This window comes from Carassius gibelio, chromosome A6 (genome assembly GCF_023724105.1).
Source record: "Carassius gibelio isolate Cgi1373 ecotype wild population from Czech Republic chromosome A6, carGib1.2-hapl.c, whole genome shotgun sequence".
Lineage (NCBI taxonomy): Eukaryota > Metazoa > Chordata > Actinopteri > Cypriniformes > Cyprinidae > Carassius > Carassius gibelio.
Genome location: NC_068376.1, coordinates 26,004,217 through 26,020,746, shown reverse-complemented (window position 1 = coordinate 26,020,746; position 16,530 = coordinate 26,004,217). Strand labels below are relative to the sequence as shown.

At 37.4% G+C, this 16,530-nt stretch overlaps 1 protein-coding gene across 7 annotated transcripts; it reads right to left on the bottom strand.

Moving 5' to 3' along the window:
* Nucleotides 1-187: 187 nt before the first annotated feature.
* On the bottom strand, nucleotides 188-15,655 carry LOC128015877 (protein polybromo-1). Of its 7 annotated transcripts, none has more exons than XM_052600090.1 (30): nucleotides 15,522-15,655; nucleotides 14,537-14,682; nucleotides 14,308-14,405; nucleotides 13,387-13,534; nucleotides 13,038-13,190; nucleotides 12,770-12,886; nucleotides 12,068-12,136; nucleotides 11,629-11,727; nucleotides 11,457-11,542; nucleotides 11,289-11,380; nucleotides 10,919-11,126; nucleotides 10,679-10,820; nucleotides 10,476-10,558; nucleotides 10,098-10,377; nucleotides 9,421-9,526; nucleotides 8,643-9,306; nucleotides 7,574-7,785; nucleotides 7,233-7,427; nucleotides 6,970-7,127; nucleotides 6,617-6,859; nucleotides 6,389-6,534; nucleotides 6,108-6,265; nucleotides 5,403-5,586; nucleotides 5,002-5,209; nucleotides 4,500-4,698; nucleotides 3,503-3,667; nucleotides 2,889-3,053; nucleotides 2,162-2,229; nucleotides 1,867-2,068; nucleotides 188-959 (listed from the first exon to the last, which is right to left on the bottom strand). In XM_052600090.1, exons 2-30 carry the CDS (start codon nucleotides 14,669-14,671, stop codon nucleotides 796-798), a joined length of 4,947 nt encoding a protein of 1,648 aa, XP_052456050.1. In that variant the 5' UTR covers nucleotides 14,672-14,682; nucleotides 15,522-15,655; the 3' UTR covers nucleotides 188-795. The 7 variants fall into 7 exon arrangements, with proteins under 7 accessions (XP_052456050.1, XP_052456052.1, XP_052456053.1 ...); XM_052600092.1 differs by having other exon boundaries at nucleotides 3,587-3,667; XM_052600093.1 differs by having other exon boundaries at nucleotides 3,587-3,667; nucleotides 15,316-15,561.
* Between the last annotated feature and the right edge of the window lie 875 nt (nucleotides 15,656-16,530).

Sequence of the window (16,530 nt, the reverse complement as noted above, 5' to 3'; positions counted from 1 at the left end):
TTTTTTGTAATCGATTCATACATTCATTTACTATTCAACTTTTTAACTAGTCGCATTGATAATTTAATCTGCATTTGCAGAGGTTAGTGGCCTGGTTTGGCAGGCCTTCTGTTACAGTGGTTGTTGGGTGGAGGGGCTGGAAACCCAATCCTCTCACAAACATGTTTTGTACATACTTGAAGCACACTTTATCCTTTTGAAATGCTGTTTATTGGTGTAATTGGGACAATTTTTTTTAATGCAACTGTTTTCAAGCATTTTTTCTGTAGATCATCAAAAAACAAAACAAAAATACATTATCATTAAAAAAAAGAACTCAGCTTATTTTGCCTATGTATAAAAAGGAAAATAGATTTATAAAATGCTACGGTGTTCTTTTAAAACTTTTGCCCATTTGAAGTCTTTTTGTAAAGAGTGGCCATAGCCAGAGAACTTTGTGAGGACTGGTGATGTCATCATCTGAGGTGATGGAATTAGTAATATAAAAATAATGTGGTTCAACATCATAAACTCAACCAAAATCCATCTAAAGTAACAGCCAAAATGACATAATATTTCAAATCCATGTCAGTAGTTATGAATCGATGCATGATTGACTTAATTCCAGTGCGTCTTGCGTACCTAAATGTGGCTAAAACCACATTTCTCACACACACATATACACACACAACTAGGAGATTATTGCTGAAGCATTTCCAACAGTACATAATACTTTATCACACTGTGATAGGACAGATTTGGTAGGAGAAGGCTTGCATAAATTAGAGTCCTGAGAGTCGAGGGTAAAACAAAGGTTTAAAGGTTGTATGCCTGTCGGATATTGAGCGTGTCTTTCATCATTAGGTCTCGGAGTCTCCATAATGCGTCAGCCATCGTGGTGTGAGCACCCTTGCTTTTCAGCCAGTGAGAAGGGAGACGGCTCTCCTGCTCCCTGGTGAGCCGACAGTCTTTTCTTTGTGCTGAAGGAATGAAAATTAGGAAGAAAACATTGTTAAAACATGTATAATTTGGGACAAGGCCACTAAAACAGAGCATCAAAAATGGGTCATTCAGAGACATTTTTGACTGAAACTTCACAGAAGAATTCATGAAAAAATATCATTTAAATTACTAAATTATTAAAGTTTATTATGCCACCATGTATAACATTGTGTTATAATATCCTACACTCTATATTACATGATACAAGTAAAAGTGCTACAAAATAGTGGTATAAGGAAATATCAGAAAACAATTGCTTTAACAAGAAAAAATAATTTAGTAATTATTTAGTAAACGCTACTATTCAAAGGTTTTGGTGTCGGTAACACTTCTTAATGTTTTTGAAACAAGTCTCTTAAATTCACCAAGACTGCATTTACAGTATTTGACCAAACATACAGTTAAAATAGTAATACAGTAAAATATAATTGCAATTTAAACTAACAATTTTTTTCTAATTTAACATTTTTAAATGTAATTTGAAAATCTGAGGGCAAAGCTGAAATCTCAGCAGCCATTCCTCCAGTCTTTAGTGTCACATGATCCTTCAGAAATCATTCTAATATGCTGATTTTGAGCTCAAGAAACATTTCTTACTATAAACAATGTTGAAAACATCTGTGCTGTTTAATAATTTCATAAAACCATGATACATTTTTTTCACAAGTTCGAAATTATAGGATTTTTTCTTCATTTTTTTTTTTAGGTTATTATGTCTTTACTGTCAATTTTGATCAATTTAATGCATCATTGCTGAATAAAGTCTCAGATTAATCTTTAATCTTAATGACCTCAAACTTGTGAACAGTAGTGTATCTGTACATAACTTCAAACGGAATACATAAAAGAACTCTCATATGCCATTCACTTGAAAATCATCTTTACCCTTAAGGCTCTGGTCCCACTTGCTAATAGTGGAGGATTCAGCACTGAGGCCCTCGATGTACTTCAAATAAGCTTCTGAATGCAGAAGACGCTGAGGTTTTGGAGGTGGGGCAACAAAAATAGGCGGAGCTAACTGCTGCTGGCCTGGTTGACCTTGACCTGGATATGGTGGAGGAGCTTGTCCTGGCCCATATCCACCCATCTGAGAGGACAAAGAAAGAGAAAAGTAAAGAGAGATGACAACCTGATTCTACTTTAGCATCACTGGCGAAAGCTGCATGAACTTGTACTTCACCTGCATGCCATAATGGTTTCCAGGACCAGGACTTCCAGCCATACCGTTCATTCCTGGGCCCATCACACCTGAGTAGGGACGCAAAAATAGTTTAAATCTTGAGTTAAGTTTAACTCTTAACATCAATGAATAAGCCTGCAAATAATATATACATATTGAATACATAAATATTGTTACTATGAGTTACACTTTCCAGAAGAAAATACTGTTTGTGTAAAACAAAGATTCAGTGGAGTCAGTCCGTGGAAAAGTGCAGGTGACAAATCAAGTGTAGAAATTAGATTAAGAAAGTGTGAGGTGAGACATTTGGGAAAAAACAAACATTAGCATGTTAGTGGTTTTGTTTGAATATTCCCACTCGATGAATCAGATCCGACTAAAATTAGACTATGCAGAAATACAGATATTATCTAGTGATAAAAAGCATTTCTTTATTCACTAAAACAATGTACACACAAGAATAGACTGTTTCAAAACCAAATAAGCTGCCTTTGCTGTCCAGGCAGAACACTAGATTTTGGAAACAAGAAATAAAAAAAAAAAATATATATATATATATATATATATATATATATATATATTTATTATATATATATATATATATATATATATATATATATATATATATATATATATATATATATATATTTTTTTTTTTTTTTTTTTGGATCGGAGCTGGTCAGAAGATCTTCAGGTGTGGTTTCTGTCTGATCGGGGTGCTTCTTACCCGGATGGGGCATACCAGGGTACCCGGCCATGCCTGGTAGAAGGTAGTGCTGGGAAGGCAGCTGGGGCACCCCCATAGGATGAGGTGGTGTGCCACCCATGCCCATCATGCCCTCAGAAGGACCCTGCATAGGCATGTAGGGCGGGCCATAATTTCCCATCATGCCTTGGGTGAGGAGGAGATAGCACAAAAAGATCCATGCATTGATGACATGCAGTTGTCTAAAAAGTCATGCAACTACAAGATAATAGTCATATCAATGTCAAAGAAAGTGTGAATGTTTAAACCGGGTTAATCCAGGCATGTTAAAAAAAGAGCTCTACATATTAAAGAGTTAATAAAAAAATAAAGGTTGTCATGCAAAAATAACATGGTAAATGTGAAACAAAGAATATGGCAATATTTAAAAACAAGACAAGACCAAAATTTTACAAACAAACAAAAGGTATTTAGTCAAATGAACTGAATCATCACTACTGGGGCACACTTTTGGTACGGGGAAGATAGAGACATGATTGATGGGTTGAGGTTTTAGATGGTTTAAATAGATTGTTGGAGGGTGCCCAGATTCTGCGTCTGTCTCTTTCAGCATGGGTGGGGCAATTTGGCGTTACCTGGCACAGGTGGCATGGCCTGGTTTAGCATCCCCATAGCGCTTGGGGGAGGAACCACCCCCATCATTGAGCTGACTGGGGTACCTGCTCTTGGGGAAGCCTGCTGCTGCTGCTGCTGAAGGACCCTCTCCCGTTCTTGATGCTCTACCAGTTTAGCTGCCCGTTCTGGGAAAACATAACAAGATAACGACATTCAAGCAGACATTCAGATGTGAGATCCCAAACAAACCAATTCAACCCAAACAAATGAATTGGTTCTGTTCATAGCAGTGTCTTGTAAAAATGTTTTGCTTTATTCGAGTATGACTGGATATTTATCTTAATGAAATATTTTACCTTAAAATGAAAATGAGGATTTTTCTTCTTTCAAAACAGATTTGGATAAATTTAGCGACAGGTTCCATCAGAATGAGAGTTCAAACAGCTGATCATCACAGTACATCAACAACAAATCGACATCAGTTATTGTCTTGTAAAGTGAAAAGCTGTGTGCTCGCAAGAAACAAATCAATTTTAACTTCAAACCATCAATTCTAGCCAAAATACCTTAATAATAAATGTTTCCTACAGTCCATCCCCTATTGTCCTCTCATATCAAAATCCACCGAAATATGTGTTTAGAACTATTTTGGACTGTTTTCGCTTGTAAACGGCACTTGACCTGTGTGGATATCCCTGTCGGATGAGATGACTTTTCCATTAGAGACAGCAATGTTGTGGATAGTGGACTCGTATTTTAGCCAAAAGCAATGGTTTGAAGTTAAAAACATCTTAATGTTGGATTTAGTACAAATACACAGCTTTTCACTTCAAAATTTGTTAATTGATGTACTGGAGTCATGTGGATTACTGTGATGTTTCTATCAGCTGTTTGGACTCTCATTCTGATGACACCCATTCAGAGGGATCAACTGGTGGTGCTCAATTTTTCCAAATCTGTCCCATTAAGAAACAATCTCATCTACATCTTGGATCATGTGGAAGTTTGAGAACGTACCTTCATATTCTGCCTTCTTAGAAGTTTCCAAGTTCCTCCATTCTGTGCCCACCAGTCGGCTCAGTTCTCCAAAAGAGAAATCAGGGTGACGAGCTTTTATAATAGCCCTCACTTCACTGCTAAACAGGATGTAGCCACTCATGTTGATCTTGCGCTTGGCTCCTTCCTTTTTGGACATACCCTTAATCTTTGGTGTGGACTGTGCATAGCAAACAGGGGTGTCAGGAAAATAGAAGCTGATCAAATTAAAACTAAACAGTTGAAGATTTGATGATGTATAAATTGATTGTATATTGAATTTGATAACTAGCTACCAGAAAACAATAGATTTATGATAATAACTATATAATGTCCGCAATACAAGTTCATATTTATTCATATTTGCTAAAATTCACTAGTTATGATGTACGCATAATTGTAAAATGATTAATATCTGAATACGTTTGTGCATGTAAATCTGGACAGGATGGGTAATGACTGATTTCTCTGGAGATTGGAGCACCTGTGGTGGTGTATAAGGCATGTCCACGTCACTGGTTGTGGATGCCTGACTGGGTGGCATTGAGGGCGTCGCTACCGCTTCATCGTCATCTTCGTCCAGGTCATCCATATCTTCATCCAGATCCTCCATGTCTGCAAATTTTGCCTCTAGCTCCTCAATCTTCTTATCCAGCAGGGGGGACGGCACCTTCTGGGGCACGATGGGTTTTCTGAAAATTAATTTAGAGCATCAGTTAGTTGCTAAACCCAATCAACAATTTCTAGAATAAGTTTGAAGTCTGGCACATTAATTATTAATAACAGCAATACGTTTTTGAATAACCTCTTAACATATTCACATAAACACACTCTGGATGTAACACATACTGCTCACAAAGAGCAAGGCAGGAGAGTAAAAAGCACCTAAAGTAGAAGATCTCATCATCAACCACTTTGGCTGAGAGGGAGAAGCGTTTAAGAGCTTTAAACTTCTTCATCTGCTTTTCACTCTCAATGTAGCGACTTTCAAACAAGAGCATGTCTTCCTCTGGATACTCAGTTGGTCTGCAGGACAGGAAGTCCTTAAAAGAAGAGACCACACATTTCCCTGTGAAAAGAAAGAGAAGGACTTACAATTTGGCCTATGGTAAGTTTTCAGACAGAGTCAAGAGTTTTTTCAAATACAAGGTTGGGAAGCAAAGAAGAGAACAGAAAATGTCCAAGTACTTAATCCACTGTATAAATCCCATTTGTGGGAATGCAGTCTTATGAGTTTCAACATGAGAAATTTGCAGCTGGATCTGCAATAATTTATTTCACTTGGTTGCTTTTTTTTGAGCCAAGTGATCCCGCACTGATTCAATTATGCATTCAGGGTTCTGAGGTGGCTAGTTTTATACTATAAAATCACTGCTTAAATTGTATTTCCAGTGTCTTTGTGAAATGAAAAGTGTCTCAGCATGTTAATGATCCCAAAGGCATCACCATGTGACAAGAATGGTTGGAAAATTTTTTTTATCACAGCTGGTGATAAAATTGGCTGGTTATGAGTTCTGGATGGACAGCAAACTGATATGAAACTAGGATTTCAATACAATTACAATATATTAATTCATGCAGTGCCCATACCTAAGATGCAGGTCATAGGACAGGTCTCCTCCAGGCCGCTGAGGAACACCTCACGTTTGTAGAACATCTTTGTTGGCTCATGTTCGGTCTCCTCTGGGTGGATGAAGATGGGTCCAAAGAAGAATGCTGCTCCATCCCGCATCCACATCTTCTCGATTCTGTCCATATCAACCAAAACAACTCAGACTATTGCTGTAGGCATATATTACAGTCCAATCTTTGTGATCAATGTGTACTTTCATAATGAGTTATGTCTGTAAAATAAGCATGATCTTGCCCACCTGCCAACTCGAGGTCGCACCAGCCTGTGGGAGCGTATGTAGACACAGTCACCCAATTTAAGCCACATGTCATTGTAGCGGAGCTGTTCATAGTACTGGCATCCAGGCTCCCCATTGGCAACTTCAACTGGAACGTCTTCTCGCTCCTATGGAGAGTAGGTGCAAAATGATGTTATATGATTAAGGAAAAAAAACAAAAGTGCTCAAAATCAATCATTTCCTTCATACCTTCTCGATGAAGCTCCCGTTCTCTCCATCAGGAAGATCAGACACTTTGTCTTTAGCACTGACAAACATGGAGGCAACTCTGACTACGGGTAAGAGAACCTCCCGAGGGACTAGCTTGACAGAGCTTGGCGGCATCGACCATACTTTGATCTTCTTGAAGGTTTTGGTCCTGGCAGTGTAGCGGGATTCACAGACATAGACGTCTTCGGGTTTAAAGCCTTCCGGTTGCGACTTAAAATATTCCTAAAACAATAATCCCATGCTCAAGAAAATTTAATGAAACATACATAAAGAGCTTGTGAGGAACATATATGAAAATATATACATACATACTTAACATCATACTTACTCACCTTTACGAACAACACAACGCATTTCCCCAAGATCTTGCTGAAAGGCACACGGTTATAGTAGTCGCTCTTGAATACTTCCTTCTCCAGAAACTTACGCGTTGCCAGATGGAAAGTTTCCCCTGGACGATAAAACCAACATCCGTACATCCATTGCTCGCCTGCAGTCAATACAAGAAAATGTGGACAAATGAAGGTGATATGGCAGCAAAAAAGCAATAGAGAACTAAGCAACAGCAATAAAGAAAAAGTGAGAATGTGCACACCAGCTTCGTCCTTCCAGAGTTTCTCAATGCAGACAATGTGAGGCTGCAAATTTGCTTCTGAAGGCTGAACATACACACAATCTCCCACACTGTAAGTGTTGTTCTCAAAGTTGCAGTCCTGACTATATGAGCTTTGAGGACCAGACGGCCACTGGCTTCCTGCAGCACCTTCTGCTTTGTCCTCTTCTGGAAGAGCTATTAATCATAAAAGCAAAGTGCACATTATTACACTTCTATAACAGACAGTCACTAGAGCAGCAAGACTTTGAAGGGTATCCCAAGGTGTTACATAACTTTAAAAATGCTAGAAGCAATTTCTGAAAACATCAAGCGAAAAGAACCTTTTTTGTCTTCCTCGCGTTTCAGCAGATCTTCCTCAATTTCCTGGGGCAGTTTCTCTCGCTTCTCTTGATCTATGTCAGCATGCAGATGTTTGGACGTGTAGCTCAGTGCTGGGGTCAGCAAGATTTCACCATTCTTGCACAGCTCGTCACGGATCTTCACAAAGAAATGCTGTAGCTCTACCGAATCCTCAAAGATCTCAGAATCGGTCCTGAAAGCGCACAACAGCTGTAATGAATTCTGAGATTACGGTTTCTAAACTTGACTTCTATTCATGATGACTCTACCATCAAACTTCACTCTGTTGGACTTGAATGGAGCTCAATGGAATTATTCATGAAGATTTTCTCATTATTCACTTAAGTCATTCCAAAATTGACTATTGCCATTATGTTGCCAAATATGCCATTGTTCAATGCAAAGCATTTTATTAAAATTGAAAAGCTAAACTACAGGATTACCTTTGATATACTTTCACAGACGGCATACATTTTAAATATTTTAAAGTCATATTTCAAGTTTTAAAATAATGTTGTCACTGACCACATTTATTTGGAAAATATTTTCAAATAATGGAAATAATTTGTGTAATGAATATACATGTTAAATGATCACTATACTTTTACTATACCTACTCTAAACATCATGAAAAATACTCTTATGGTAGAATTTGCTATAGAAAATTCCCTATTCTATATTTTAGAAAAGACTTTTTTTTTTACACTATACTAATCCTGACCTGGAAATGACTAAAATCTAAGGTCCTACTTTTCCATACTGCATAGGAACTCTTACATAATGAAATATGCATAATAAATGTATCATAAAAGTTGTCCTACATGACTCACTCATAATCTAAATTGAAGAATCAGGGTTTGAGAAAGACACAATGAAGAGAAGAGAAAACAGTAGCACATAGAGCAAGTCATACTTTTATAGTGTTTTTTTTCTTGTTGTTTTTAAAGCCTAGCGCCATTCCTGTTAATTTTATAGAAAGTGGCATCTTTTGAAGTCCCGTTTCTTTAATGACGTCAAGAATATCTGATTTTCACTCTCTTCCTGGTTTACCTGTTGAGACGTCTTGCTTTCTCCAGCACCTCAAACACATGCTCCTGGAACACATCCAGTCTCCGATAGCGACCACGATCCACATTATTACGAATAATCTCTAAAGTGAGGGGCGGGTCCTCTGGGTTAGCAGGGTCAATGGCGGGAACCTCCGCCAAAGAGTCACTATAGCAGCGGCCTTCGTCATCCTGGTGCCCCATCATCGAAACGAAGAGGTTCCGGATAAGCTCATGCACGAGAGAGGCAACTGACAAACCACCCAGTACACCTTCATCTCCATCCTCTTCATCCTCCATCTGTCGACGGGCTTCCAGAAAGGCTCGATGGAGCAGAAGTGCATCTCGGTATATTAAAGACTCTGGCTCGTTGTAGGTGCAGGCGTTGTTGAACATAAGGATGAAATCCTCTGCTAGCGAGTCGACGTCTTGGTAGCGTCCCTGCACCATGTAGCTGCGTATACGCTCCATGTCAATAGGACGTTTAATGGCAGCATAATAGTCAGGCAGCTCAGAACGTGAAGGCAGCCGCTGGAAGACGGTGCTGAGACGTCGCCCACGATTGTCTGTGAAGTTGCGCACAGCTTCGTAGAGATCAGAAAGCTTTTGCTGGAGTGGTGTGGTCTGGGTGCGGGCCTTTTTAGGGGAGGCAGCAACTCCACTACGGCCTAGGAAAAAAGAAAGGAATTTAGTAAAATAATAAACTGTTAAATATAAAATGTATTTATTCATTAGTTTCTTAATTAGTGCATTAAGGTGTCCAATTTTAGCCAAAAACATACGAAGCTTGAGTTTGGGAGAGCCCATGTCATCATCCTCGGGGGGAGGGCCGAGTTCCTTATGTTTATCCTTAACTATCTTCTCCAAGATGTTTGCATCATTATAAACCTGCAATTTAAAAAAAAAAAACACATTCTGGTTTGGACCCACACAATTAAACAATGAAGCAATATTATTTTCTGGATGGACTGTTCCTTTAAACCTGCTGTAAATCTCATTCTAATCATATACATTTTTTAAATATTTTAACATATTTTAAGATGCAACTTATTCCTGTGATGCAAAGCTGAATTTTCAGCCTCATTACTCCAGTCTTCAGTGACAAATGATACTTCAGAAATAATTCTAATATGCTAAATTTGCCGCTCAAGAAACATTTATTAATTATTATCAGCATTAAAAAATATTTTTGTTGCTTACATTTTTGTGGAAACCATGACTTTTTTTTTTTGATGAATAAAAAGAACAATCTTTTTTTCTCCGGGTGTGTGTGTTCACTGCTGTGTGTGTGCACTTTGGATGGGTTAAAAACAGAGCACGCATTCAGAGTATGGGTCACCATACTTAGCTGTATGTCACGTCACTTTCACTTTGAAAATTCTAAAGAACTGGACCCCAAATTTTAAACAGTAGTGTATTATAATTTAGCTTTCGGTATGAGTACAGTTATGATGCCCACCTGAGATCCTTCCTCATTATAGTGGCGGGCATTGCGAAACATAAGTTTCATGTCATCCATAAGTGCTTCCTCATTGTTATAACGCTCAGTGCGGATATTGTTCTCAATGGTACGCAGGTCCATTGGATCTTGGATGATCTGGTAGTAGTCTGGGTAATCCTTCTTAGAGGGCTTCACCATGAAGAGATCACAGAGGCGCCGTCCAGTGCCTGCCTCACGTGCCTCAGTCACTGCGGCATACAGCATCTTCATTCGGTTTTTCTTGGTGTTCTTCTTGTGGCTTTAAGAACCAGATTATGGTAGGAAAAAGAAAAGAATGTAAAATAAAAAATCGGATTGCATATGGGTGAAAAATTATACAAGTGATTTAAAAATCACCTTTTCCTTTTAACACTTCCCACATCTGAATTTGCAGTAGAGGTGTCTCCTTCATCGTCATCTCGGCGCTCTCTTTTCTTTTGCTAGAACACAAATTCAACCAACCAAAATAAGCCTCTTTCTCTCATTTCCCTGAAACACTAGGACATTCCTGCAATAGGTTTCCCCACTAGGTTTTGGAGAAGAGCTTTAGTTTTACTGACCTGCATTATTTGCTGTAACCTCTGAGCACGTTTGTATATGGTGGAGTTGGGCATGTTGTAGCGTTTAGCATTCTCAAACATTAACGTGAGGTCAGCCTCAATCTGCTCGACTCCTTCATAATCCCCATTCTTCATTTTATCCCTATAAAGAATATAAAAAATGAAAAGAGGGTGTAAATGTTTACCGTTTTCAAACTTCGCGATTCAAATAAGCTGATTTATCATGTGGGTTATCCACACCTGATCTTTTGTAGCGAAATGGGGTTTTTGATCTGATGGTAGTAGTCCGGGTATTCCTTTCGTGCGGGCAGTTGGAGGAAGGGTTCAGCGAGAAGCAGCCCCTGAACACTTCGGGCTCCTCGCACTGACTGGTACAACAAGAAGATTGGGTCACCTGCACTGAGACCGCAATCGCCCTCCGATTCTCCAGTGTCATAACGTACAGTGCCTGAGACAAAGTATAAGGATAGACAAAGTTACTTCAAAGAACAATCCTTCAGATATATTAAGTTGCAGACCATGCCAATGTATTTTTGAATAAGTAGAGTTGGCAGACTCTCTTAAATGGATTGCTACAGACGAATCCTAGACATAGGGAATATATATGTACCTGTGAGAATGGAGTCTTCATCACTTTCAGATCCAGCTTGAAGAGCCATAGTGATGGCAGACAGCCGGTCACCCTGAGCAGACCTCCGATTTCTAGGAAAAAAACAGCATGTTACTGACGAAAACATATGCATATTCAAAGCAACCAGTTGAGGAAAAGAAGACATACCTGATGCGGAGGCTAGATTTAGTGGGTTCAGCCTGCTCAATCTCAGTCCTTCTCTGGGCAAATACCTTCTTAATTGTGTTTGCATCCTTTAAAAAGACAAAAATTAGTTTGTGTTGTATACAAGGAGTTATAGTTGATGAATAGACAGCAAGTGTATATAAAGAATACAAACCTTGAAAACTTGTGACCCTGGCTCATTGTATGTTTTGGCATTTTTTGTCAAGAGATCAATGTCCTTGGCCATGGCACTGATGGATTTGTAATGTCCTGCCTAAAAACAGAACACGGGAAGTAAGCCATTTCATGTCAATATTAGAGATTTCTGATTCACTGAGTAAATATATCTAGAAGAGTAACAAAGTGCAGTACATGGTAAAACTATGTGTGTTTTAAAATAAGTGTGTATACACAAACACACACACACACACACACACACATATACTAATATATATATATATATATATATATATATATATATATATATATATATATATATATATATATATAATATCCTCGTCACAGCTGAAATTATTATAACAAAGCTCTAAATACACACCATTGCACACTTTGATTGCTATAGTCCGCTAGCATATTTTTAAAGCACCACATACCTGTATCCTCTGAGCCACAGTGCGCAGATCTATTGGGTCTTTTATTACAGCATAATAGTCTGGATAATGCTGGAAAGGAAGGAATGGGAAAAGCCAGTTTTGATTAACAAACTAGTCTGACATTATTATCCACACTAATGGCGCATTTCCACTGCATGGTACAGAAAGGTACGATTCGATACGATAGGGGTTTTTTTTCCACTGGGTACATTACCTGGTACTTTTTTTACTACCAGCTCGGTTGAGGTTCTAAGTGAACCGTACTGTTACGAGAACATTACGTGGAAACTCTGCTGATCACGGTTTGGCAAGAGAGAGTTGTCACTCACTACCTGCATCACTGAACTTGTGACTCAAACACAAAAGAACCGCTAGATTTAAATCAACACGGCCAGCGAAGGAGCGAACGCAAGAGTTTTGAATGAGCACACCTTTTTTAACAACCCAAAAATGGGTTTTTCATTGTCTGTTGAGGAAGTACAGATGTTCCTCTAGTTGATAGCAGAGGTGCGGATCCAGCGAGAACTTCATGGGGCGACGCATAATTAAAAAGTTTTTCACGAGGTACGGCTGTGCAACAATAAAAACATGTGAATAATCCCACCTACTCTAGACCACGCAAGCCATGCCATACTGAACCGAGCAGAGTCGTACCACGAAGTGGAAAAGCGCCATATGTGACTACACAAATGTGGGTCTCACCAATTTGGAGGGAAGTTTTTGGAATAGCTCGCTAACAAGCCTCCCTGAGGAATCAGTGCATGATACCATGGCCTCCAAGAGCTGCTCCAGTATGGCTTTTAGATAGCTTGGAGGTCTCTGTTGGACAAAGGTGTACAGAGGAGAAAAATGATATCAGTCTGGATGTGCATATTAATAATAATAAAAATATATAATAATAAACAATAATTATAAATAACAACACCTACTAAAAATCCTTAAACATAAACAGAAAAAAAACACTCCTTACCTCCTCCTCCATGGAAGCACTTGGGTTTTCTGCATCTTCACCTTCCTCTTCGTCCTCAGCCTCCTCTCCTTCGGCTCCCTGTAGTAGTTCATTCTTGGTAGTCAGGAAGACGTTCAAAAGCCTACAGGCAGCTCTGTATTCTGCACTTTCAGCCTGTTGTAAGAGACCCACAGGAGTGAATTTCTGAGTAGACAGTGGCTGTGATGCTGAACAGTTTTGATTGTGCAAAAGCTACGTCGACTGCATCTATGCATCTAACCAGTAGTTTAAAATAACGGGCAGACTGAGCTGATTCATGTGCCAGAAACTTCAGTGTTAAATTAATTTAAATGTGTAAATGCAAACTCACTTGGTAGTATGCTTTGGCGTTATTAATAAGCAGATGAAAGTCAGCTGAGAACTGCTCTACATCCTGGTATTCCTCTGCTCTGAGCTTCTGCTGCATTTTTGTCATGTCTATGGGCTGGCTCACCACTTCATAATATTCAGGCTGATTCCTAAAACAGGAAAAAGAAGAACAGAGGTTGAGGCACAGGTTAGTGTCTATTGCATGCATTAAACTCGGTATGGCTTATTTCATCACATAGTGAGATTCATTTAAAAAAGAAATACACAGAATTAATTGCTTTAAAAAACAAAAAGTGTGAATATTACTTTTACTTTTCTGCAAGCATTACTTTATACGATGAATGAGTTGAGCAAGTGATATTTTAGTATCAGTTAGATACTATTATTGTTTTTTGCCCCCCCCCCCATTTTGATTAGTATTATTATTTTTTATATGTTAAATAACATTTATTGTTAATAAATGTTGTCTTTTGTTTAACATTCTATTTTATTATAGTTAATGTTTATTTTATTTTATGTAACAAAAATGCTTATGATTTTGTTTTTATATATTAGACTATTAATAAATTAAAGAAAGTTATTTTCTAATAAATATAATTGTAATAACTGTGATGCAATACAAGTATCATTTTTAATTAATCAATCATTTTTTTACACTCTTCTTTACTTCCGGTAAAGTATATTTTATTACAGGTAAAGAACATTTTATGGTTTTAGTTGTATTTGACTACAATAACCCTGAGCGGGACTAGACAATAAAGTAAAAGCAGACAGTGACAGTCCAGCATTCAGTTTTATGGATTTTCTCCATTTAGTAAAGTGTAAAATAGTTATGTAATAAAAAAAATTAATAAAAACAACACAGGTGTGTCGAAACATTTGACTGATAGTGTTCATTAAAAGACAAGGAATATACTCGTACCTCCTCTTTGGTGCACGAACAAAGAGCTCACAGATCTGTCTGCCTTGGTCATCTTTGTAATCTCTGACAGTGTTGTACAATTCATGGCACAAGGCAATCTAAAGACAAGAAAAAAAGACAAGGTCAACTGATGAGATTACATTAGTGTTATGATCTAAACTGATATATGACCAATTTATGAGCTAAAGCAAGACTTTTGGATATACTGAACTGAACCCCATGTACTCACATGATCAGCAGAAGGAGCGGTGGAAGCTCTCCTCCTCTTCCACCCACTGACTGGGGTGGATGAGGCAGCATCATCAAAGTCTCCTCCGCTGGCACTGCTGGAAGGAGAGGTGGCTCGTCTTCTCTTGGAGCCCATTGAAATGGTACCTGTTGACCAACAAACATCCTTTTTGACACATGGCTTCTGGCACTTTTGACTAATTAATTGTCACAGGTTTTTGTAGTGGATATGATAAAATAATGTGGATTCTCAGGAATCATTTAATGGCGATAAATAACATTGGCATGTTAGGTAACAATCTTTAATATCTATACATTTGCATTCTTTTACTTTTTACTAAACAAATATCAGCAGTTAGATCAAAAACGTCTTCATTATACCTGAATGCAAAACTATGAATTGCTCAAGAGAAAGTGGAATATTTTAGAGTAGTAACGTTACATTATAAGGAAGTCCTGAAATAACTATCAAATATTTTCATGACTTTAAAGACGGTATCACAAGACTGTAGATTTTGTGGATCACCATATACCATTATCCCATAATAAATGTTGTTTACAATATCTATATGAGCTACTAGTTATTAACAAACTAAGTTACAGCTGACCTGCTTAATGGAGAACAAAGGAACGTTTAGACATTAAATCAACACCCATATACACCAACTTTGAAATAAGCTTATACAGAAGCAATTATTCATTGGACTATATCAAAGTCATTATAGTGTATTCTATAGTCTTTGACTATATGCATCTACAGTGTTATGTGGAATAGCATACTTAGCCGCGTGCTAATCTTCCGGTAAACAATCCCTAAACGCCAACAGCCAATCGATGCTCCGTGTTTTAGTCAAACAAAAGAGCGGTCTCGCGGCGTGCTCTCGTGCTCACTCACTTCTCTTGATAAGCACACTTCGGTTTTTTTATATTAATCTTGCTGAGGTTTATAAACGTACTCGGAATATATTATAAATATGCTGACCTACCCGTATTAAAATCGCGACTTCACTGGAGGAGTTAGTGATTATCTTTCAGTAACAACAGAGCTGCAAACTGTTAGCCAGCAAGTAGAGTTGATGGCTAACAAAGTCCCGCCTTCTTTCTCATACGAAACCGGAAGTATATTTAAGTAGCCCTTCCTTACTTCCGAAAAATGTAGGAATATAAAAAATTAAATACTGAATATTCTCTTCTCCTTACTAAAATTACATTCACAACAGATTAAATGTTTTATTTTAGGATCCCAACAACGGCCTAACGTTATCTGTTTTAAAGGTATTTATAGACGACGAAGATTACAATGAATTAAGTATGACAAAATAATGATATAAAAGCAAAGTAATCGAGCCGAATAAATAAATACAAATATAAAAAAAACAGATATAATAATAATATAATTAAAAATATATACTTTTTAATTTACATAAATATACTGCCACGACTTACAATTAACATACTATTACAATTTACAAATTATTACAACAAAATTACATTTAAAAAAAAAATAGAGCACAACTATTTTTTTGTATCTTCAAATAAAAATAACTATAATTTTAAAAGATTGTAATAAAACGCTACACTATTATTGGAAATTATCAAGGGAGCCCATTATTTGCATATTTGCTTGAAAACGCAAATTCTCTTCCGGGTTTTAGGCCACAAAATGAACATGCTGTGTAATTAATAATACATGAAGTAATTAATTTAAAAAGATTAAAAAATAATAATCACACTAACTTAAAAAAAACATAGCATAGCAAATCACTACATACAAAATTAAAAGTGCAAAAAGGTCAAACAAATGTGGCCTGCGTGGTTTAAAATATTTAGGATTATATCGAGGGATAATTATTTATTTGTTTAATGTATTAATTGTAAATTGTTAATGTCCTGTCATTTGGAATGGTGGTCTACTTACAAAACTAATATCTTATTTAAATCTATAGGGCTCTGTGAATGGCACTCGGGAATAGTATCATAGTATCCGGACTGTAT

Bases quoted from the DNA above. Each gene is read 5' to 3' on its own strand.
- LOC128015877 (XM_052600090.1), bottom strand. From the start codon at position 14,671: ATGGGCTCCAAGAGAAGACGAGCCACCTCTCCTTCCAGCAGTGCCAGC. The intron at 10,821-10,918 runs GTGTGGATAACC...TATTCTTTATAG, and splicing joins ATTTCGCTACAAAAGATCAG to GGATAAAATGAAGAATGGGG. The intron at 10,378-10,475 runs GTGATTTTTAAA...TGGTTCTTAAAG, and splicing joins GGAAGTGTTAAAAGGAAAAG to CCACAAGAAGAACACCAAGA.